This window comes from Vulpes vulpes, chromosome 2 (assembly GCF_048418805.1).
Source record: "Vulpes vulpes isolate BD-2025 chromosome 2, VulVul3, whole genome shotgun sequence".
In the NCBI taxonomy this organism is placed as follows: Eukaryota; Metazoa; Chordata; class Mammalia; order Carnivora; family Canidae; genus Vulpes; species Vulpes vulpes.
In genome coordinates this window covers 94,520,626-94,546,478 of record NC_132781.1, presented here as the reverse complement: position 1 = coordinate 94,546,478, position 25,853 = coordinate 94,520,626, and the positions used below count along the sequence as shown (strand labels likewise).

The 25,853-nt window shown below is 33.3% G+C and overlaps 1 protein-coding gene across 26 annotated transcripts in view; it reads right to left on the bottom strand.

Moving 5' to 3' along the window:
• The window catches only part of ZEB1 (zinc finger E-box binding homeobox 1), a 180,750-nt gene that overhangs the window by 34,577 nt on the left and 120,320 nt on the right, over positions 1-25,853 (bottom strand). For 19 of the 26 annotated variants that reach the window (XM_072749301.1, XM_026000882.2, XM_026000883.2 and 16 more), the window contains one exon: positions 23,594-23,791. Coding sequence is in view for 10 of the 26 variants with exons in the window: in XM_026000882.2 (XP_025856667.1) it covers positions 23,594-23,791 (198 nt within the window). In the remaining 16 variants the exon portion in view is untranslated. Of the gene's footprint in view, positions 1-4,633; positions 4,733-17,394; positions 17,422-23,593; positions 23,792-25,853 lie in introns of those variants that run through there. The other 7 variants (XM_026000880.2, XM_026000881.2, XM_072749307.1 and 4 more) reach the window with 2 other exon arrangements.

The window sequence follows — 25,853 nt, the reverse complement described above, 5'->3', positions numbered from 1 at the left end:
AAACTTTAATTAAAGATTATTTTTTTACTGTGTATTTTTTCAGAGTATTCCCAAGTGGCTTCATTTTTCTCTCTTGTGTTTTCTAGTTTCTACATATATACATATATTTTTGGTGTAACTGTCTATCAAAGTCACAGTAAATGTAATTCACAGTCTCCACGAATACATGTTAACTTAAACAAAGGTAAAAAAACATGTAACGGAGGTTAGATATTGTTAAGATAAAATGAACACAAACCACCCTGTGTGTCCCACTGAATGCAGCTAGAACAACCTGGGGAGAATTTAAGAAGTTATTTGAAGACTCTAAAAGGTAACCCATATTAGGAAGACCAGGGAAGGCGACATGACAAGATTTCAAAGTGCCACTGAATCACTGAGTAATTTCTCCTACTCTCTAGTCTGGATTCAAGGCAGCCTAGATTTAGAAGTGAGCATGGGAGCAGAACAGAGAAAAACTCCACGAAGAACACTCTAATTTAGGCTCACAGAACAAGAAAGGCCCCAGAGAAGGGAGAAATCATTTTTTTCCTTGATTCTCTTGTATTCCAGTCCCTAGATCATCCCCACGTAGTAGCTGAGATCATGGAGAAACCAGGAAAGTAAAGATACCTAAAATGCCAAGAATGGGGAACCTTCTTACCCACTCAGAGAAATAGTGGCCCGAAGAGGATGGTACAAATTTCCATCAAATTCTCTCTCACTGAAAATGAGTGGGAAATATCAGTGAGGGTGACAGAACGTGAGAGACTCCTAACTCTGGAAAACAAACAAGGGGTGGTGGAAAGGGGGGTGGGCTGGGGGTTGGGGTGATTGAGTGACGGGCACTGAGGGGGGCACTTGACAGGATGAGCATTGGGTGTTATGCTATACATTGGCAAATTGAACTCCAATAAAAAATATACAAAAAAAAGGGGGATTGTTTCCTTAAAAAAAAATTCTCTCTCACCATCTTTCACCTCTTCCTGCAGGCACAGTTGCAGGAAGTATGTGGCAAGGTATGACCAAGGAAATCCCAGATTTTTGGATAGAGAACTGACAAGGGCAGTCCCACAGAACTGAAGGTACTAGGGAGATCATGGATAGGGAGTTGCACAGGAAAGCAACCCAATAACACTGCATGTGAACTTCTGGTTTCATATCCAAACTTCCCATGTGTGGATCTGACCACAGGCTTTGAGAACTGAAGTAAGCATAAGACCATTAATCATGTCCCAGAATGGCCAATATAGGGCGCTGATCCAAAAAGCACTGTAAAGTCTTTGAAAACTGAACTGATATTGCAACCATAACCCACAGAAAGTTATTTAGAAATTATAGTCTGATACAACTGGATAAGTTGCTTGCTAAGCCAAAAATATCAAAATGCTCCACAATATTTAAATAAGACCAAGAATCTCATAATATTAAAAATGTCCAGGATACAATCCAAATTACTTAGCACATGAAGAACCAGGGAAATCTCAACTTCTGGAGCAAAAGGTAATCAAAAGATGGCAATATGAGAAGACACAGATGTTGAAACTTTCAGAAACAAGCTTTAAGCAGCTATTAATTATGACAGTACTCCAAGGCCTAAGGATGAACACTTGAAAAAAATGGAGAGATAAAAGGTCTACGCAAATTCTTATCAACAAAAAGAAGGTATAGATAACAACCCAAAGGAAATATAGAATTAAAAATACACTAAGAAAAAATTTTTTTTAAATCACTGGATGGACTCAATAGCAAAATGGAGATGAAAGAAGACCAGTGAATTTGATGATAGGTAAATGGAAATTATCCAGTTTGGACAACAAAGTGAAAATACTTTTAAAACAGAGTATCAGTGTGTAGAACAATAATAAAATATCTAACATTCAGCCATTGGAGTTCCAGAAAGAGAAAAAAGAGTATAGTACAGAAAAAATAGTTGAAGAATTAGTGTCTAAAAACTTCCCAGATTTAATAAAAAACACAAACCAATAAATAGATAAGTTAACTGAATCTCAAACAGGATAAATGCCCCCATATCCAGGCCTAGATTATCAATCAAACTCTGAAACTAAAGGTCAAAAAAATTCTGAAAAGAGAAAAAATGATACAGAACTATAAGGAAATAATGATTTAAAACAAAGCAAATTTATCATTAGAAATGAAATATTTCATAAGGCAATTGCACATTGTTAGAGTGCTAAAAGGAAAAAATACCTGTCAACCGCAAATTCTATATCCAGTGAAAATATACTTTAGAAACAAAGGCAAAATAAAGATATTCTCAGATGAAGGAGAGTGAATAAAGTATACTGCCAGCAAACTTGATATATTACTAAAGGAAGATCTTCAGAAAGAACACGAAGTAATATTAGGTGAAAATTTGAAATGTCAGGAATGAAAGAGGACACAAGCTATGATGTAGTATACATGACAACTATAACATAAAGGAAGGAGGGTAATGGAACCCATATGAGCATAAAGTTTCTATATTTTACTTGGGAGTGGTGAAATACTTAATTCTAAGTACACTATGAGAAGTCAGGTATATACATTTTCATTTACAGAGCAACTACAAAACATCTGTACAAAAAGCTATAGTAAAAATGAAATAAACAAATGGAAACAGAACACTAAAAATATTCAAATGATTCAAAAGAAGGCAGGAAAGAAGAAACAGAAGAATTAAAAGCAGGGAAAAACAGAAAGCAAATAATATAGTGATAGACCTAAATCCAAACATCAAAACTTACATTATTTGTAAATGGTCTAAATGAGCCAATGTAAAGGATTAAGATTGTTAGAATAGATTTTTAAAAAACCAAGCCCCATTTATAGCATTCTACAAAAAAATTATCTCAAACATAATATAGACAGGTTAAAGTAAAAAGTTGGAAAATATATACTGTGTAAAGATTAATCAAAAGAAACCGAAAGTGACTATTTTACATCAGAAAAGTAGACTTTGCAGCTAAGAAAATTACCAGAAATCTAGAGAAACATTACATAATAAGAAGGTCAAAACAATCTAACAACATAGCTTCAAAATATGTGCCCAACAGAACAGTAGAGAAAAATCCATGTATATACCTGGAGACTTCAATACTCTTCTCACATTAATTAACAGAACAAGCAGAAACTCACCAAGGATATAAATGATCCAAGCAACACTAACAACTACTCCATTCAATTGATATTTGTAGAACATTCCACCCAAGAGCAGACTACACATTCTTTTCAAATACACATAGAATACTAATGAAGACAGACCATATCCAAGATTATATAACAAAAACTTAAACTTAAATGAAATCATACAACGTATGTTCTCTGACCATAATAAACTAGATATCAGTAGCAAAAAGATAAAATCTCCAAACACTTTGGGAATTAATGAACATACTTCTAAAGAACCCCTGGGTCAAAGAGAAAAGTGAAAAACACCACATCAAAATTTGTGGGATGTACAGAAAGCAGTGTTAAGGGAAATTTAAAGTATTAAATGCTTATTATGTTACACAAAAGTTCTCAAATCAAAATTCTAAACTTCTATGTTAAAAAACAGGAAAAAGGAGCAAAATATGTCCAGAGCAAGCAGAAGGAAAAAATAAAGAGCAGAGAGCAATACAACGAAAGACACACAGAGAGAGAAAGAGAGAGAAACAATGAAAAAGAAACCTAGTTCTTTGAAAAGATCGATAAAATTAACAAGCCATTAGTAATACTGACAAATAGAGGCTAGCCACAAACAACTAACATCAGGAATGAAAAGGGAATGTCACTACAGAGCTAGGAGGTAGTAAAAGGATAATAAGGGAATACTCTGAGTTCAAGGAGTAAACATTATGATTTAACACATTCGACTCTTAAAGAAGACCTTATTATTTTTTAAAAAATTGAATGATAGGTGTTAAATTGCTATGGATCTCATATATAAGAATGTTGTTTTTTTTTTTTTTTTTTTTTAAATGTTTTATTATTGATGTAAATAGCTTCTGAGTACCAATTTTTTTTTTAATTTTTTATTTATTTATGATAGTCACAGAGAAAGAGAGAGAGGCAGAGACACAGACAGAGGGAGAAGCAGGCTCCATGCACCGGGAGCCTGACGTGGGATTCGATCCCGGGTCTCCAGGATCGCGCCCTGGGCCAAAGGCAGGCGCCAAACCGCTGCGCCACCCAGGGATCCCATATATAAGAATGTTAAAAAGCCAATATATTTGATATGCCAGAAATTGTTTTCAAGTATTTACACTTAAAATGAAAAATTTTGTATGCCCATTAAGAAATTTGTAGACAATACATAATCACTTTATATAATATAAACTTGGAGTATTTCTTATATAATATATATAATATAATATGGTATAGTATATACTATATATTATATATAATATATTTATAATATATACTATATATAATATATACTATATATTATATATAATAGTATATCTTAGGTTAGCTATTGAGGATTAATTAACTATAGTATGTGCTTAGTACTTTACCTGGCATATAGTGAGTGTTATGTAATTGTAAGCATTTTCCTTAATACAGTCCTATAAAGTGAACATCTCTACACTCATACATTTGAAAACTGAAATGGAGCAATTCCTCAATAACTAGAAAGTGTTAAAACGAATCTGAAATAAGAAAAGCTAACCTGAGTATTCCTGTAACGGTTTTAAAAATTGAATTTGTGGTTTAAAATCTTCCCCCAAAACAAAACTCCAGGCCCAGATGGTTTTCCTTGCAAATTTTGCCAGACCTTTAAACAAGAAATAATACTAATTTAAAATAATCTTTTCAAGAAAATAAAAAATAAAGGAACACTTTCCAATTCATTTTATGAGGCTAGCATTTTCCTGATACCAAAACCATATAAAAATAGTAGAAAAAAGAAAGAAAACTATAGACCAATATCCCTCATGAAAATGGACCTAAAAATTTTCAACAAAATTGTCGAATTGACCAATATGTAAAAGGAAAAGGACTGAGTGGGGCTTTCCAGGGAATTTCAGGCTGGTCTAATATTTGAAAATCCATTACTGCATTCACTATATATTAACAGACTAAAGAAGCAAAACCACATGATCGTATCAACTGACAGAGAAAAAATTCAACATCTATTCATGATGAAAACTCTCAGCAAACTAGTAGGAGTAGAAAGTTACTCAATTTGATAAAAGGCATTTACAACAAATCTAATGTTAACATTATAATTAAAGGTAAAAGACTGAATAGTTTCCCTCTAAGATTAGGAAAAAGGAAAATGTCTACTCTCACCACTCCTGACATCTTATGTCAATAAACAGGAATAAAAAGCATATGGATTAGAAAGGAAGAAATAAAACTGTCGCTATTTGAGAAGATTGTTTATGTAGAAATCCTAAAGAATCTACAAAAAAATTCCTAGAATTAGCAAGTCCACAGTATACAAGACACTGATACACTATAAGACACTGATACAAAAAACTGAATATGATACAAGTAAATGGAAAGATAATCAATGTTCATGAATTAAGAATTAATATTGTTAAAATGTCCATACCATCCAGAGCCTCTCTCTAGATTCAGTGAAATCCCTACCAACATTTCAATGGCATTTTTTTTTAATTTTACAGAAATAGGAAAAAGCAATCTTAAAAGGCCCCATATAGCCAAAGCAATCTTGAGAAAAGGAAGGAATGGGGGTTTTGCTTCTTTCTGATCAGGATTTTTAAAAACTTAAATTTAAAATAATTTTAGACTTACAGAAAAAAATGTAAAACTAGCACAGACTTCCAGTATACCCTTCAATCAGCTTCCCTTAACGAGAATATCTTACAGAATCACAATACTCTTATGGAAACCATTAAATTAGTGTTAATACAATACTATTAACTAACATACAGACCTTATTTGACTTATGTCAATTTTACCACTAATGCTCTGTCTTTTCTGGTTTAGAAACCTGTTCGGGACCCATAGTGCATTTGTCAGGTTTCTAGAGCCTTCTCCAAAATCTTACAATCCAATCACGTTTGAGAAGTTGCTTCTAGTCTTTGCTTTTTTGACCTTACCACAATTGAAGATTTTGTAGGGTGCCCTCAATTTGAATCCCTGACATTTTCTAATGATCAGAAGAGGAAATGCACTATGAACAAGAATACCACTGAAGTGATATGCCTTTGTGAATAGATCTCACCAGTGGTATATAATGTCACTGTATCTTCTTATTGGGACATTAACCTTGATCACCCGGTTAAGGTATCTGTCAGGTTTCTTTATACTAGTTATTATATAGTTACGATTAATAATTATCTGGTGAGGAAATACTTTGATACTATACAAATATCCTTTTTTCATATACTTTCACCAATTTTAGCATTCATTGAGGATTCTTTTTTATTAATGACTTATTTATTGGAGAAAGAAAGCACAAGCATGTCTGAGTGGGGGGAGAGGCAAAGGGAGAGAATCTTCAAGCAGACTCCCTGCTGAGCCTGACACAGGGCTTGATCTAAAGACCCATGAGATCATGACCCGAGCCAAAACCAAGTTGGACACCTAACCAACTGAGACACCCAGGCGCCCCCACTGATGGTTCTGGCCTGCAACAATTATTACCATGATGTTTGCCTAACAATGATTTTCCATTTTCCTAATTACTTCATAATTTATAACTGAAATTCTACTATAAGAATTATTTTCCTTCTCTCCCATGTATTTATTATTTATATCAATATGGATGTGTGGATATTTATGATTATAATCCAGTACTATCATTATTTATTTTGCTGCTAAAATTGTTCCAAATTTGGTCAACAGGCACTCCCTTGGTTGGCTCTTGTGCCCTTTTCACAGGTTGACTTTTAAAAAATACTCTTACTTGTTGTTCTGAGCTTACCTTACATTTTCCCTACCTCAGTTGTAGAATCAGCCATTTATGCAAAGAGTTTTGGCACCTTTTATTGGCGAATGGTATTTGAATCCCAGATCTGGGCACTAGGTATACTTACTGCTACTGGGTATTACTGTCCACAGGCATTCTCAGAAGACAGAGTTAGGAAATAGATGCATGTATACTAATACCTGCATATACCCCATCTATATTTTTGTATCTATCTTACATAAATTAAGAACCATGAGTTCATTGACAACTCTGATTCCAATAGAAAAATATAGGATTTATTCTAGCCTTCTCACTTTTCCTTGTTTATAACCTCTTTCTCTGATAGGAGGAATTTTGGTCTCATTATCCTCTCTCTCTCTCTCTCTCTCTCTCTATATATATATATATATATATATATATATATATATAATTTTTTTGTTCACTTCTAGTATATACATATTTTCAGAATAAACTTTAGCTTTTAAGAAACAAATTTATTAACTATAGGGAAAATGGGGGTGGGGGTAGTAGGCATAGGGGTATGGACACATCTCTGAGTATACCTCTTTGTATAGCTTACATATATAAACATGAAAATGTTTCCCATTCACACAAAAATAATTTAAATCACTCAGCAGAGATAATGGAAAATGAAATACAAGCAATGACAAATGAATCTGAATGTATTATAAATGAGTTATACAACACATTGAAGGGATTATTCCTTCATTACTGTCATCTCTTAATGCTTAGACAGAGGTAATTAAATACTAGAGGTATATATTTAGTGCAAATGAAATTGGATTCTCTTATAAGTACAGCTAAAAAAAATATCTCTGTGGTCGTCTGGGCCAGTCTTTTCATTTTACAGATGCAAAAGTGGAATTCAAGAGACATAGTGGTATAATGAAGACCAGAAAGCATGTGCTGAGCTTTTTCTACATTACATACTACCTTTGGTTGAAAAGTTCAAAGAGTAGGTTAAACTGATTTTTGAGAGGTAAGTATAAAATGGTTCAATGATGAGTTACATAGTGATTGATGTATTCTTTGCATAAGATTATTTATAGTATTTTGTTATAACCTGTGCCTAAGACAGCCTTTTTGCTAGAGTAACATCAGGATTTTAAATATTTTTATCATAAATAAGCTTTCATTTCCTTGGCATTTTTGTAAACAGGTAAATTTCTATGGAGTTTTAAATTTCAAGTCAGAAAAATGTTTTACTCATTATTGGTATCATTCTTTTCAGCTCATCAATTAAAAAAATAAGAAAAACATACTGAACACTATTTTACATCATCAGATCAGTTTTATATACTTTTTTAAAACTCAAATTATGAGAGGCCTATAAGAACAGGTGTTTCATAAGTAAGAGTATATATTTAAAAACGTTTAATTGACACAAGCATGAGTTTTGTGCTGAACCACAAGATATGTTGGAGCACTGCCAAGTTATACTATCTTCCCTACACACAACAGACTTAATTAACCTAGTTTTATTTATTTTTGAAAGTGCACATGTAGTAGCTTACTTAATATCTACAATAAAAATATTGTTTCTTCTATATATTCCTTCTAAGAACTTGATCCTAACTTGAGATTTCATTCACAGCCAAAAATAGTTTTAAAGGTACTTATTACAAAATTAACATTTCAATGGCACGTTATATTTTCAAATATACTTAGATTGTTGATTTACACTATGCTACAGATCTGTGAATATCAGTCCCATGTGCTGGTCTCTAGCATGGTTAAATGTTATTGGTCACTTTCTTCTCTACTGTTTTTCCCTATTTTAAAAAAAGTCTTTAAAGTAACTCACTGGCATAAATGGTGTGGCTTCCACTAACTGAGTGACAATAAATGGCCTTTGCTTCACTATTTCTTGGTCATTCTTGAGTAGAGAGGAAACACTTCACTGAGCAATTTGCATTCTAAAAACCTAAGTTGCAGCTACTCTATTTTGTAAGCGAAAACACTGTTAATCTCTTTTTATAACAGCTGGAGATTTCACATATTGCTATCTTCTTGGAAGTTTTAGTAGCGAGATGATCAAAACACCCTACACTCTTCCCCTTGTGTTTGTTTTTCACATTGGTAGTAGTTTACAAATGGAATGCGCAAAAAAGAACACAAGAAGAGCAGTGCAGCAGACAGCGCTCATGAAAAGAATCAGGAAGTAACTGAAAACAGTGGAGCTCAACTAAGCAGACTGCCCGTCAGAGCAAGCCCCTCTCTTGGAAACTCCAGCATTCTTTTTCTGCTTTAGGACCAGGTTGGTTTTGTCAACCATGTACAATTTGATAGACTAATTTTTCAAATTTAGCCACAGGGATCATCTTGAGAAGCCTTAAAACAATTCAAGAGTAGAAGTTCCTTGTTTGGATCTGAAGCCCCACCACATAAACTTTCATTTAAATGCATGACTTAATGGTTACCAACTAAATGAACTATTAAGGATTACTAACGATATTTGTGAACTTAATTTACTGAGGATTTTGAATCAGTATTCTAGCAAGAAGTTTTGGTTGCCTTGCATCACTGGGCAGGGCAGTGTTGCAGATCTATTGTGCACATTTTCACAAAGACATTTTAAACACTCACAATGGGAAAGGATACTTTTTAACTGACGGAATGCCAGAATTATCTTGATTTGTGATTTCTGGTGGCTGATAATGATTTTCTTACTTTGGTCAAAATTGTTTACCAGTTTTGTGTTTACTGGTTTGTTCTATTTGGTCAGGCAATATTGTTTTGAACATGGTATGGCACATTTCATAAACCTTTCATTTTTTAAAATTAGGTGAGGTAAAACCTAAACTAGTGCTATATAGGCTTAGAAATGTAGTTTCTTTACAAAAGAAATGTATCTTCAACTTGAGTATGTTTTTTTTTTTTTTTACAGGAATTTTAAGTAGCTTTCAGTATCTGAGAGTATTCTCTTTATAATAATGCATGTTGAACAATAATGACTCAAATGAAAATAGTTGTGTTAAGGTAGGAATTAATGTATAATTCTAAATATCCCATGACTTTATCATAAAAGTTGGTTATATATAACTCTTTAGGTAGGATGTACACAAATTATTATACAATTTATAATAATAAGTATTAATATTCACTGTATGTTTCATTAATTTAATTTTTATTTTTAAAATTTAAAAAAATTAAATTTTATTTATTTAATTTTATTTTTAATTTTTATTTTTTTAATTTTATTTTTTAAAAAGTATTTATTTATTTGAGAGAGTGAGAGATCACAGCAGGGGGTAGGGATAGAGGAAGAAGCAGACTCCCTCCCCACTGTGCAGGGAGCCTGATGCAGGACTCAATCCCAGAATCCTGGGATCATGATCCAAGCCCAAGGGAGATGCTCAACCGACTAAGCCACCCAGGCACTCTCATCAATTTTATTTATCCCTACTCTTGCTTCATTATACATAATTAAGAAAACTCTAGAAGGAAATTATATTGTATATACCCATATTTTTACTCTTTCTCATGTTCTTCCTTCCTGATATTCCAAGATTCATAATCTTTTACCATTTCTTTTCTGTTTAGCAGATTTCTCCTAACTGTTCATTTAGGGTAGATCTGCTGCTGACAAAATCTCTTAGTGTTCCTTCACTTGAAAATGTCCTGATTTCTTTTTCATTCTTGAAGGACATTTTTTCTGGATATAGAAATCTGGGTTGGATTTCTTTGGATTTATCCTGTTTGGGGTACAGGTTTATGTCATTTGCCCAATTTTGGAAATTTTCAGCTATTAATTCTTTGAATACTTTTTCAGCCCTATTCCCATTCTTTTCTCGTGGAATTCTGATTCTAAATTGTCTATTTGGTGCTTCTTTAAATTTTCTATTTCAACAAAGAGACTGTCTCTTTCTCCATCTTTTTTTAAAATGTGTAGTGACACAATATTATATTTGTTTTTTTACACAATATTATATTTAGATGCACAACATAATGATTTGACATTTGCATATACATTGAGAAATGATCATCACATTAAGTCTATTTACTGTGTCACCACAGGTATTTACAACTTTTTTCTTTTGATGAGAACTTTTTAGATTTGCTTTCTTAGCAACTTTCAAAACTATCATACATTATTGAAGTCCATCTATGTTGTCACAAATGGAAAGAATTCATCCTTTTTTTATTAGCTGAGTAGTATTATATATAAATATACCACATCAACTTGATCCTTTCTTCCATCAGGGGACATTTAGGTTGTTTCCATATCTTTGCTATTACAAATCATACTGCAGTGACCATATGGGTACATGTTTCTTTTCAAATTAATGTTTTTCTTTTTTTTCAGATAAGTAGCTGGAAGTGGAGTCACTGAATTGTATGGCAGTTCTATTTCTAAGTTTCTGAGGAAACTCCACTGTTTTCTATAATGGCTGTACCAATTTACATTCAACAAAGCATGAGGGTTCCCTTTTCTTCACATCCTCACCAACACTTATTTTGTCTTTTTCAGAATAGCCATTTTGATAGGTGTATAGGTTGATATCTTATTGTGGTTTTTATTTCTATTTCCATGTTGTTTAGTACTGTTGAGCATCTTTCCATGTACCTGTTGGTCCATCTTTGGAAAGAGGATTCTTGACATCCTCTGCCCATTTTTAATTGGACAATTTTTTTGCTATTGAGTTGAGTTTAGATACTTTGGATATTAACTCTTCATTGAATGTATGATTTGCAAATATCTTTTCCCATTCAGCATTTATTTTGTCAATGGTTTCCTTTACTACGCAGAAACTTTTAAGTTTGAAGTAATCCCATTTTTTTTCTTTTGTTGTCATTGTTTCTAGAATCAGATCCAAATACTTATCAATGAGACTAATGTTAAGGAGCTTGCCACCTATGTTTTCTTCTAGTAGTTTTTTTATGGTTTCTGGTCTTAGACTTACAAGTCTTCAATACATTTTGAGTTAATTTTTGTGTGTGATGTAAGATAATGGTCCAGTTTCATTATTTTACATGTGGCTGTCAAGTTTTTCCCACACCGTTTATTGAAGAGACTGTCCTTTCTTCATTGTATAATCTTGCCTCCTTTCTTGTAAATTAATTAATTATGTATCTGTGAGTTTAATTCTGGGCTTTCTTCTGTTCAGTGATCTACACATCTGTTTTTCACACCAATATTATACTGTTTTCATTCCTATAGCTTTGTAGTGTAGTTTCAAATCAGGGAGCATGATGCCTCTAGCTTTGTTCTTCCTTTTCAGGATTGCTTTGACTATCTGGCATTTTTTTGTGGTTTCATAAACATTTTAGGATGCTTTGTTCTATTTCTGTAAAAATTCCACTAGAATTTTGATAGGGATTACATTGAATGTGTATACTGCTTTGGAAAATATGGATATTTTAACAATATTAATTCTTCCAATTCATGAGCACAAAACAGCTTCCCATTTATTAGTGCTTTCTTCAATTTCTTTTAGTAATTTCTTATAGTTTTCAGTGTATAAGTCTTTCACCTCAGTTAAATTTATTCCTAGGTATTTTATTCTTTTTGATGCAATTGTAAAGGGAACGACTTTCTTAATTACTCTAATAGTTCATTGCTATTGTATAAAAATGAAATGGATTTTCATATACTTATTTTGTATCCTGCAACTTTACTGAATTTGCTTATTAGTTCTAAAAGAGCATTCCCTTCGCTTTAATTTTTTGGAAAAATTTGAGAAAGACAGATATTAACTTTTTTTTTTTTAAATGTTTGGTAGAATTCACCAGTGAAGCCATCTGGACTTTTGTTTGTTGACGTTTGTTGATTACTAATTCAATATCCTAGCTAGTAATTGGTCTATTTAGATTTTGTATTTCTCTATGATTCAGTTTTGGAAGATTGTATGGTATCCATTTCAGTTTGTTGTATTTAATTGTTCATGGTATTCTTTCATGCTCCTTTGTTTTCTTTGGTGTTAGTCTAACTTCTCTTTCCTTTCTGATTTATTTGAGCCCTCTCTCTTTTTTTCTTGCTGAGCAGAGCTAATGGCTTACTGATTTTAATCTTTTTAAGGAACCACCTCTTAGTTTCAATGATCTTCTTTTACTGTATTTTCAGTCTCTATTTCATTTATTTCTACACTCATCTTCATTTTTTTCTTCTTTTTGAGACTGTATTTTTTTAGTTGAAAAATGTTCATAATTGCTTGTTGAAACATTTTTATCATGGCTATAATCTGTGAGGATCCATGTCAGGTAATTTGCCACCTCACTGTTAGTCTGTTGATTGTCTTTTCTAATTAAGTTGAAGTTTTTCTGGTTCAGGTATGACAAATGATTTTTGAATGAAACTTGGACATTTAAGTTATTACAAAAGAAGAGACACTAAATCTTATTTAAATCTTCTGTTTTAGCAGGCCTCTTGTGAGAAAGAAGGCATTGTCCCATTACTAGCAAGTGTTAAGGTTTTTGTGGTTTGGCTTCTCTAGCACCCAGTCTGACCTATGAGGGATGTATAAGAGGGCACATAAGCTCAAATAAAACCCAGGGAACTCACTGTAGTATTGTTGCTTAGTTCCTGAGGTCCCTAAGCCTATCTCCTTCTATTTACCTTTCAGACTCTGCTGTTTGTTTGTTTATTTATTGATTATTTATTTATTTATTTATTTATTTTATGTAATATGTTGAGATTTTGGCTACTTAATAGGAGGAATAGAGAAAAAGTGTATCTACCCCATATTTCTAGAAGAGAAAGTATAATTTTTTTAAAAAAACAACTGATAAAAGTATTATATAATTATCTTATTTTACTTCTTCCTATATGCCTTATATAGGGCCACAAAAACTCCTTAATGTCTATTCATATTTAATATAAGAAATGTTTCTTAAGAAAAGTGGTAGGATCCCTGGGTGGCACAGCGGTTTAGCGCCTGCCTTTGTCCCAGGGCGCGATCCTGGAGACCCAGGATCGAGTCCCACGTTGGGCTCCTGGTGCATGGAGCCTGCCTCTCCCTCTGCCTGTGTCTCTGCCTCTCTCTCTCTCTCTCTCTGTGTGACTATCATAAAAAAAAAAAAGAAAAGAAAAAGAAAAGAGGCACACAGAATTTCCAGGAAGCTCAGATTTTAAAAGTATATTTACAAAGAACAGAAAGAACATCATATAACTAGGGTTAAATTCTGACTTAAGGCAATGTAAGGCCTGACAAGTGCCAAGAAGATAAAAAATGTAAAATACACGAAGCTCTCAAAATGCTAGGGAAACCAAGGAGGGAAAACCATTTTCTTGAAATTAATGGTATAATTAATGGAGATTAAAAATTAAAAAGGAAAGCATTTTAGCTCATTCACTCATTTGTAGGAGATATTTTAAAGTATATAATATGGATTAAGCATTGGTAGTAAAAGACAGATCATTAAGTTACAGTTGTTGCCCTCAATAATGTTTTAGTGACACAGAGTGATCAGTCAATCACAATACAATGTGTAAAAGCTATGAACAATTGTGGAAAGCTAACTTACTATGTCTATGGAGGTCAGGCAACGGTTTATAGAGGTGATACAAAAAAGAAGAGAAAGAAATGCTAGGAAGGCAGAAGAAGATATAAAGGCTTAAAGAAATGGATGAGTATTTACAAAGGGAGTGGTGCAAAATCAAGTTTGGGAAGACAATGTGTAGCTGTCATGCTAAAGAATTTAGACTCAAATCCTATGGGCAACCAGGGTCTACAAGAATTAGTTTTGATTTTTCTCTTCTAGGAACTCTAAGTTCAGGAAGCAAAAGAGAATAAAAACTCAGGATAGATTAAATCATTATAGAGAAGATCTTGGGTCTTCTGGCTCAAATAAAATATCTTCAGAAAATATAAAGGCACTTGAAAATAATCACTGATCTGGTTATAATCTTTGAGGAATAGTGAAGTTTAGGAGAGATGAACAAATGTCATTCAATTTGTACCTTATACCTCTGATTTCCTTTTGTATACTACAGAGATATTTGATTTCTATCCTACAAACTAGATTATAAAGGTGTGTCTGTGTGTTTAAAAAAAGACACATTGATCATGAGCATTCAGGATGCATTCACTGAAAAAAAGTCAAAGTGGCCTCAGATCCATTTTTGACAGTATTTCATATAATATTTTTGAAAATATGGATGGATTAAAAATAACTGAATAAACTTATTTAAAAAGTCATGATTTATAGAATGATGACAATAGAAGAAAGCTAGTGCCATGTCATTAGGTCTGCTCTTGGCCTGACTCACCACATTTTTGGATGATAAGAAGGATATGGACATGATAAATAACAGAATCAGAATAAAAACCAGATACAGGGACTGGTTCCAACAATATTAAGAGTAATAACTGTCTTATAATTAGATCCCCTCTAAACATAATCATCAAATGGAGGAAATCATGGAATCATCTTAAGCTCCTCTTTCTTTTGCAATCCTGATCCTATTAGCAAGTCCTATTGACTCTACTTTCAAAATATAACTTGAATTTGTTATTTTCTCACAATTTTTACTGCTGCCTTCATAATTCAAATGGCCACCTTAGGGAATAGTAAAAATCTCCTTGTTGGTCTTCTCGCCCTTACCTTTGGCCTTCTATAGTTTATTTTCAGAACAGCAGCCAGAGTCATACTTCTAAAATAAAAATAAAATTACACTACTATTCTGTTTAAATTCTTCTAGTGTCTCCACATTTCAATGAAAGTATTCCTGGGATGTCTGGGTGGCTCAGATGGTTAAGTGTTCGACCTTTGATTTTGGCTCATGTTATGATCTCAAGGGTTGTGGGATTGAACCCTGTGTCGGCATCCATGCTCAGTGGGGAGTCTGCTTGGAATTCTCTGTCTCCCTCTGTTTCTCTCCCCACCTGCACTCTCTCTCTAAAAATAAATAAATAATATTAAAAAATATTCCCAATGAGTTTTAAGACCTTTAAATGTTCTTGTATTCCATTAATTCATCACCTTCATTTCTACTAATCTCTCCCTCCTTCACTTTGTTCATGAGCTTCCTGGCTGTTCCTCACATGCCAGGTTAAATATCACAGTGATATCCTAGGTTGATCTAAATTGTCCTGAACTGACTGAATTGTTGAATCATTATATTGTACACCTGAAAGTAACAGAACACTGTGTGTTAATTATACTTGAATAAAAAAAGAAAAAAAAACAAAAAAATTAAGTTCATGAGATTACTAGGAAAAATAATCAAAGTGATGGCTTGAGGCTATCATATGCCCCCTGATAGGAAGTTGATGAGAAGGGCATTTTACCCCTGTGTTATTCTTTTCAAAATTTCACACTCTCATATAATCATGAGAAAAATATCAGACAAACTTAAACTGAGAAACATACCACAAACACCTAAACAGTACTCCTGAAAATTGTCAAGAGCATGAGAAACAATAAAAGGCTGGTTTCCTGAGACTGAGAAGACATAACTAAATACTATGCAGCAGGCTGGAGTGGATCCTGAACAACAAGAGGGTGTTGATGGAAAAACTAGTGAAATCAAAATAGAGTCTGGAGTTTAGTTTAAAAAAAAATTGAGTCTTCTAATTTGTGAGCATAATTTGTACCTTCACCTTACTGAGAAATTTGAAGAGTTTATATTTTTTTTCATGTGGTTTTATACAGCTATTCTCATTTTATAGTTCTTATTGATGTATAAAGACGACTTTGAGTTCAGTATATTGGTTGTTTCCAAAAACTTGTCAAATTCCCTTATTAGTGTAATAATTTGTTTAGATTCCTTTTTATATACAGTTATATCATCTGTAAATAATGAGATTTTTTTCCCTTCTAATCCCTATCTCTACTGACTTATTTTCTTGTCTTCTTGCACTGGGTAGCAATTCTTTTTTTTTTTTCTTTAAAGATTTATTTATTCATGAGAGACAGAGAGAGACAGAGAGAGAGACAGGCAGAGGGAGAAGCAGGCTCCATGCAGGGAACTTGATGTGGTTCTCCAGGATCATGCCCCAGGCTGAAGGCAGCGCTAAACCACTGAGCCACCAGGGCTGCCCATGGGTAGCGATTTTAATAAAAGACTGATTGAAAGTGGTGATGTAGATATCATTACCTTGTTATTGACTGCAAAAAAAAAAGTTCGCAATATTTTGTCATTACGTATAGTATCTGCGATAGATTTTAAAGAAATATACTTTATTAGAACAAGGAAGTACCCTTTTTCCCTGGTTTTCTGGCTTTTATGATATCCATTCATATGTACTAAATTTTACATACTTTTTTTCTGTCTGTTGGGATGAATATTTGTCCTCATTAAGTCTGGTAAAGTGATATTGTTTAATTGGTTTAAGTGCTGTTCTGACCTTGTATCCCACATATGTACATACATATATATTGTATAATATGCAATATACATTTTTTGCTTGGAATTTGTAAACAACTGAGTGAGTCTGTAATTTTCCTTTCTTATACTTTTTTGTTTTGGTATCAAGATTATTGCAGCTTCATACAAAGAGCTGGAGAATCTTCCCTCTTACACTAGGCTTTGGAAGAGTTGTCTAAAACTAGTATTATTAGTCCCTTGAATGTTTAGAAAAACTTACCAGTAAAGCCATCTGGGCTAGTGTTTTCTTTGTAGGAGAAAAAAAATATATAAATTTTATAATATATACATGTATAATATATATGCTATATATACACACAAACACAAGCACATATACAAATATAAATTATCATACAGAAAATTTTACTGTTTTTTCTTTCAGAGTATGGATCTTTGAATTTTAACACATGTACAGATTCATATAAACACCACCAAAATCAGGATCCAGAATACTTTTTTTTTAAGATTTATTTATTTATTTATGATAGAGAGAGAGAGAGAGAGAGAGAGAGAGAGAGACACAGGAGGAGGGAGAAGCAGGCTCCATGCCGGGAGCCCGACATGGGACTTGATCCCGGGACTCCAGGACCACGCCCTGGGCCAAAGGCAGGCGCCAAACCGCTGAGCCACCCAGGGATCCCCAGGATCCAGAATACTTCTATCACCCCCCAAAACTCCCTAATGCTTTCCCCTTTAGAGTCACACTCCCTCTAGCTCCAGCCCTTGGCAACTGTTGATTTGTTACCCAATGTATATGTTGTCCTTTTAAAAATGTCGTATGTTGGGGATTTACCCCAAAGATTCAGATGCAATGAAACGTCGGGACACCTGCACCCCGATGTTTCTAGCAGCAATGGCCACAATAGCCAAACTGTGGAAGGAGCCTCGGTGTCCATCGAAAGATGAATGGATAAAGAAGATGTGGTTTATGTATACAATGGAATATTACTCAGCGATTAGAAACGACAAATACCCACCATTTGCTTCAACGTGGATGGAACTGGAGGGTATTATGCTGAGTGAAATAAGTCAATCGGAGAAGGACAAACAGTGTATGTTCTCATTCATTTGGGGAATATAAATAATAGTGAAAGGGAATATAAAGGAAGGGAAAAGAAATGTTGGGAAATATCAGGAAGGGAGACAGAACATAAAGACTCCTAACTTGGGGAAACGAACTAGGGGTGGTGGAAGGGGAGGAGGGCGGGTGTTGGAGGGGAATGGGTGACGGGCGCTGAGGTGGACACTTGACGGGATGAGCACTGGGTGTTTTTCTGTATGTTGGTAAATTGAACACCAATAAAAATTAATTTAAAAAAATGTCGTATGTATGGAATCATATAGTATGTATTTTTGAGACTGGATTTCTTTGACTCAGCGTAATGACTCTGAGTGAGTCATCACTCACTCAGTAAATTCACCCAACTTGTTGCTCCTATGAATAATTTGTTCATTTTTTACTGCTATGTAGTATGTGGATGTACGACAGTTTTCTTATCCTTTCACTTGTTAAAGGACAATGGGTTATTTCCAGTTTTTGGCAATTATAAAGAGTGCTTCTTTAAGCGTTAGTGTAGAAGTTTTTGTGAAAACCTAAGTTTTGATTTCCCAAGGAAAAACACCCACGAGTGGGACTATTAGAGCATGATTAAATTTATATTTAATTTTATGATAAACTGACAAAATGTTTTCCAGAGTGACACTTCACTTAAAATGAGCAAGATACAAGAGTTTGTTGTTCTGTATCTTCACTACCTCTTTATGGGAATACTTTTGACCATCATTTCAATTTTTTTAGAGGACTGACAACTATTCATGTTTCCTAATTATTCTCCAGATACTTTTGGTTAAGAATTTCTAATATCTTTCCATACTTTCAAATTTATTGGCATGTAGATGATCCAATGCTTTATTTTACCTAGTCAATATCTGTAGTATCTTAGTTATATCCTCTTTTTCATTCTTGATTTTGGCTGTTTTATATATTCTTTTTTTTAAATTCTTGGCCAATCTTGTCAAAGGTTTGTTAACAGTTTTCAAAGAATGGAGTTTTGCCTATGTTGACATTTGTATTGTAGGTATATTTCTAATTTTATGTTACTTTTTTGTTTTTGCTTTCAAAAATTTCAGCTTGCTGTTCTTTTTCTAAGTTCTTAAAACAGATGGTTAATCCATTTACTTTTAGCCAGAATCTTTACTAAAGTATGTACTTAGGTTTCTAAATTTTCCTCTAAAAACTATTTTATAAATATTCCATATAGTTGAAAAATATTTTGCAATTACTATGTACATTGCTTATACATCTTATGTATATTTTCAAATCTACACTCTCATTGGTTTTGTGTGATTATTCTATCAATGACTGACTAGGTGTGTTAAATCTTCCACAATGACTAGATTTGTATTTCTCTCCTAATAGATTGCCTGTTTTTCTTTCTGTATTTTTTGAAGCCTTATTATTAGGTACAAACACATTTAAATAATATTTTATTAGGGAATTTAATCTTTCATTATTATAAAATGATCCTATTATCTATAATCATGATTTTAAGCCTTAAAAGTTGGTAACATCTGAAATTAATTTAGTCACATCCACCTTTTAACATATTTTCATAGGAAAATCTCACAAATTCACAGGAAATATATCTACTGTATCTATTTTTTCCATCTGTTTGTAATTTTCTCTGTTCTTACATCTCAGATCTATCAAGGATCTCTTTCCTCATGCTTAGCATACACTCTTTAAAATTCACTTTAGCAATAAGTGTTTACTGATAAATTTTCTATCTTCAAACTTCCCTGAAATCCTTACCCGTACTTCATCTATTTTTGCGAAGTATAGAATTCTGTATTGGCAGGCATCTTTTTACTGTCTGGCTTCCATTGTGGTTACTGAGAACTCAACTGTCAGTTTAATTGCTGCTATATCTCAAACACAATGTGACTTTTTTGAATTTACTTTTAAGAGTTTTCTTTTTGTCTCAGATGTTCTGCAATTTCACCATAATGTGAGTGGGGTTAGATTTATTTATGCTTCTTGAGATTTGTCTTCTTGGAGTCTGTGGTCTGCTGTCCTTATCAATTCTGAAAAAATCTCAGCCATCATCTCTTCAAATATTGCTGTTTCCCTATTCTCTCTTCTCCTAGAATTGAGACATATATTGGAATGTCTCATTATATCCTTCATGTTTCTTATCCTGTTTTTTGTTTTTGTTATTTTAAGATTTTATTCATTTATTCATGACACACACACACACACACACACACACACACACACACACACACACACAGAGGCAGAGGCAGAGGGAGAAGCAGGCTCCATGCAAGGAGCCCGACGTGGGACTCGATCCTGTGACTGCAGGATCACGCTTCAGGCCAAAGGCAGGCGCCAAACTGCTGAGCCACCCAGGGATCCCCTTATCCTGCCTTTTTTTTTCTATTTTTCTATATCTTTCTGAGTTGTATTTAGTATAATCTCCCCCACTTTCCAATTCTTTTTTATTTAATTCTATTTACTTTATACAGAAGCCATCCTTTGAATCTGAATTTCTATTATTCCAGTTTTTCATTTTTATAAGCTCCATTTGGTTCTTTTAAAAACCTGTTGGCTATATTTTATTCCCTCAAAGCAGGCAATTTTAAATTTGCCTTGAAAAATGACATTTTATCATTTCTATCAGATAACTCTACTAATTAAAGTCTTTATGGGTGAGTTTCTGCTTCCTTTTGTTTTTGGTAATTGTCACTTATGTTGTTCTCTTCTTATTAACTTATTTGGGAGATTTCTGCAGCATTAGGATAAAGGTATGTTCTTCCAAAATATCTGTATTTGCTTCTTCTTGGTGTCTATGAGTATTAGCAGTAGTTCTACTTTAAACTCAGTTATGGCTTGAGATTTATCAGGCTATATAGTAATGTGAATTTAATCTGTAAATCAACACAAGGTAGCTGGCGGTTGCTCCTTGCCAGAGACAATTCTCCACAGCCAAGGCAATTTTGTTTGCTAACTCCTGAGGATGGTAGGGATGGTAGAGAGTTTGCTTTTAGTTCACCATAGTTCAATATATTGTCAAGATGAAATTCATACTAGGGGAGAATCTGCTATTAAACTCTTATGTGGTCCTAAGCTTTGTCTCATCTCATAGGCTTGAAAACCACCTCTTATATTACCCTGATTAGGTGAATGTCCTTAAGACCAAAGAGAATTCTATGCTGTGCTCTGCTTACCTCTATGGGTTCTTGTCTCATTTAGATATAGATCTGTTAATGTCTTAGTATCTAGTTAGCTCTTTTAAAGCTTTCAAGAAGATTAATTTTAAATCTAGCATCATTAGTTATTCTCAGTGAGACAGTTCAAATAACTTATCCCAACATATTTTCAGAAACAGAACCTCTTCATTGATTTTTCACCTTTCCTTTTCCCCTCTATCTCATTCTCCTATCTCCTATCATGGCCTTCTTGTTTCCATATTAACACTCTGGATCAATGGATCAATTCTGGTCCCAGAAAGGAAATATATATGAGATCCTTGATCCCAGAAATTTTGAGCTCAGTATTACAGTTTAACAAGCTCTTCTATTAATCAGATGTGATTTAAAAAAAAAAAAAACCCAAGCCATTTTATTTCTCTGGGTTCTACTTTTCAGAAGCCTGGGAATTGTCAATCTTCATTTCCATTACCTTCCACGTAGAAGAAACCAAATCTTATATATACTACCTCCTGTATTCCTGTTAAATCTTTCCCTTTTATTCTCATTCCAAGGGCCATTTCTTCAGTTCAAAACTCTCATTTTCTGAATCTTCACATTCTCCTTACTGAAGGGACCATCTGTCTCTAGACTCCCTCCCTCCAAAATTCTTTTTCCATATTGCTACCATACTTATTTCTGAAGTACATATCAATGACATTCTTATAGCTTCTAAGGTAAAAGTTCAAATTCCTTGACTTATAAAGCATACAATGCCCTTCATAGTCTTTTCCTTACGTACTTCTCTGATCCCCTTTTCTGCAAACACCACTTGTCCACTTGTCCAAACCTCTATGGCTTCATGTATATTGCTTCTTCTGTGGAAACACATTCCTTTCTTTCTCCTTTACCTAATCAACTTCTACTGGTCTTTTTATAACTAAAGACCAGTGCTGTTTCACTTAGAAATTTTTCTAGGACATCTCTTCCTGTCTCTCATTTGGACTTTCTGCTTAATGTTCACAGAATTCTAACATATACATCAAACTGTAATGAATTTGTGACTTACTTCTCACTCACTAAATTATAAATGCTTTTCATATAGGATTGTCTTATTCAAGTTTGCAATTCCATTCCTGCAGAATTTGCTTAATGGACAATTAAACAATGCTATGAGGGAGCCAGCTACATGATTTTGAAAGTTCTTTATTAACCATAAATTTGCCCTATCGTAGAAATTTTAGCTACTGCTATACTGCATATTATTAGATCCACCTTTTATCTAAGCTTCCATGCTTTGGTATCCAGACTCTCTGACCTGCAAACCTGACTCATTTTCCCAGACTGCCTAGACTGAGTTTTGAATCTTATTTAGATTATCTCCTCAAATATGAACTCTTGCTGAGGAGGCTTCTCCTTTGACTGACTTTGAATGTGATCACTTGCATGCTCCTCTTTGCCTTTGCTGATGCCTCCATTCCTGATCCCCAATCCCTCTCACAATACCTTCCGTCTCCACATTCTTCTGTTTTTATACCCCTATGGTTTAAATATTGGCAAGACAGGCTAAATAATTTAATTAGTTCTATTAGGAAAAGCAGAGAGGAGGAATTAAGATCTAGAAGAAAAGACTATAACTATAGTCCAATTTCTTCATTTGACAGATGAGGAAGAATGTTAAATATTCAATGTAAGTAAATAGAAACATTCACCTGGAGAGACTCACTAATCCTTCCACTCATTCATGCTTGATATTGGTAAAAGAAATTTTACTTGAGTGAAAATTTAAAGCATTCTGATATAGATGGGAGAAGGCAGAGAAGTAAAAGGATGGGGAAGAGGAGGGAGAAGCTTTCAAACACTAAAAATACTCCCATGATATATCTGTTTTGGGGATTTTTGTTGAATTATGTTATAATTTAAAAGTAGGTTCAATTATATCAACAGTATATGGAAAGTTTGATTCTGGTTTTAAAATACTACTAAAATTCAATTAATATTTTATATGCATTGTACAAACAATCAGAATATTATTCCTTTTAACCTAATCAAAATTAGGGTACTTTCTAGAGATTAACAAAGTAGGGTTAGTGTTAATCAAGTAGGGTACTTTCTAGAGATTAACAAAGTCACAGATTATTTCAAGCTTTTCATCAAATTTATCTTTTCAGGTAATATATATTTTTTAAAGAATCAGGAGACTAGAATATTATGAAAAAAATTAAACTTACCATTATCCTCCCAGCAGCTCTTAGCATTGCCTTCTCTTTCACTGCTCCCCGGTAACACTGTCTGGTCTGTTGGCAGGTCATCTTCTGGCACACCTTCACAATCTGCTGCATCTGTAATACTTTCTTCTTCCACAATATGGAGTTTGTCTTCATCATCTGAATCTGAATTTGTTTCTACCACAGTATTATAATTTGTAACTGTAATACAAACAAGAAATAAATAATCAAAACCAACTAGTATAAAAACCAGTTTTTATACCTCAGTAAAAAGGGATTTTAAAAAGGACTTAGTATGAGTGTTCTATCAATAGTAACTCATTTATTCTTACAACAACCTTATAGCAATCATATGAAATAGAGTATCTGCCATCTACTACTCATAACCCGGAAACAAGAAATGGAAACCAAAACACAGGAATGTAGCTTGTTCAATATATAGCTAGGAAGTAGGAGGGTCAGGATTTAAATCCTAGCAGTCTGGTTCTATATTCTGTGCTCTTAAATACTACATTAAATATCCTCTCCAGTCATAATGAGTTTATTCTATATGATACTGCTTATGTACAATTAGGGCCTCAACTCTTGAAAGCATTACAATTAAGAGTTAATATCTCCTAATAAGACAACAAAATCTCATCAAATTTACCATAAGAAAGATATTTTCAAGATGCCAATTGGGCCCATGCATTTCATTTTAATCCCACACTGACTTTAGAAAGAATCCATCAAATCAATTTAGTCAAACTTCTACATAAATTAAGGCATGATTTAAGTAATGTTTGTATGTAAGCCTGTAATTTTGGAAAAAATAACTGTCATTCCAAAGTTTTCAAATGGGCATCCTTTCCACATTTTTAATGAATTTCAATAAAATTTAAGCCTAGCATTATGAGGATAAATAAGTATTTGGAATGACCACAGCTCACAGAACCATCAATAATAGCTGAGAATAAAATTCTCTAAAACAAATAATACAGTATAATCAATATTTTTTCTTCAGAGTCCTTGTAATATTCACTCTACTGGGATAAATTATTTAGTACCTCACTGGATATGATCACTCGAATACCTCTTTTCAATTATTTGCAAGGTGATTCTTATTTGCTAAGCAAAGATTGAAAGGGAGAAAAAGGAATCTCTGCTTCGTTTAGATAATAATTACTTTGTTATTCTTTCCATTTCTTCCGTAAAATTTCCAGCCATTCTTGAGAGAAGGTAATAAGCTAAATGTTTAAGGGAAATGAATATATCCCCCCTTACCATATAAAAACACACATACGCCTTAAAACAGGAAGAAAGAAATACAATCAGAAGTTTGAATGTATTTATCACAGTGAAAATGAATAAGCAAAAATCTCAAAAACTGATTTATAAACCTTAGAAAGACCCCGCTGTTCAAAAGACTACTGGAATTAACCTTTTATCCACATTAGAAATTCTTTTTTTTTTCACATTAGAAATTCTTCAACATCTTGTGTCAGAAGAAAAATACCAAGTTTTGTTGTGTCATTAATATTTTAGCGAGAATACATTTTTCCAAATCTTTTCCTAAGAGCAAATTATTTTCTAAGGTTATTACAAAAGTAATACAAATTTAGTGCAAAAAAATCAGATAATATAAAATGTGTAAAACTAATGAAAACCCTCCCACTAAATATTCCTTCCTCAAATCATTCCTTAAAGGTAACAATAACAGCAAGTTTTGATTTATTAATGCATGGCATACTAAGCATTTTATATACCTTATCCTATTTAATTATAATGCAGACACACAACTTACACACATATGTCATATTTAGTATCACTTATCTATATAAATACATTATACATCTTTTTTTAAAAAAGCTTTATTTATTTATTCGTGATAGACATAGAGAGAGAGAGGCAGAGACACAGGAGGAGGGAGAAGCAGGCTCCATGCCAGAAGCCTGACGTGGGACTCGATCCCGGAACTCCAGGATCGCGCCCTGGGCCAAAGGCAGGTGCTAAACCGCTGAGTCATCCAGGGATCCCCTACATCATACATCTTTAAATACACACATATGGGATCACATTGTACTGTTTGCCACCTGATTTTTTGCCACTTAATAACATATCTTAGAAATTTTTCTATTTTAGTGTATATGAAGTTCTTTCATTTTCCTCTCACTGGTTACCCGTCATTACATTGTACAGACAGGATTTAACCAATAACCTATATTGATAAAATTTATGTTTCCAAGTATTTTTTAAGCATTAGCAATAAGCTTCCTTGTAAACA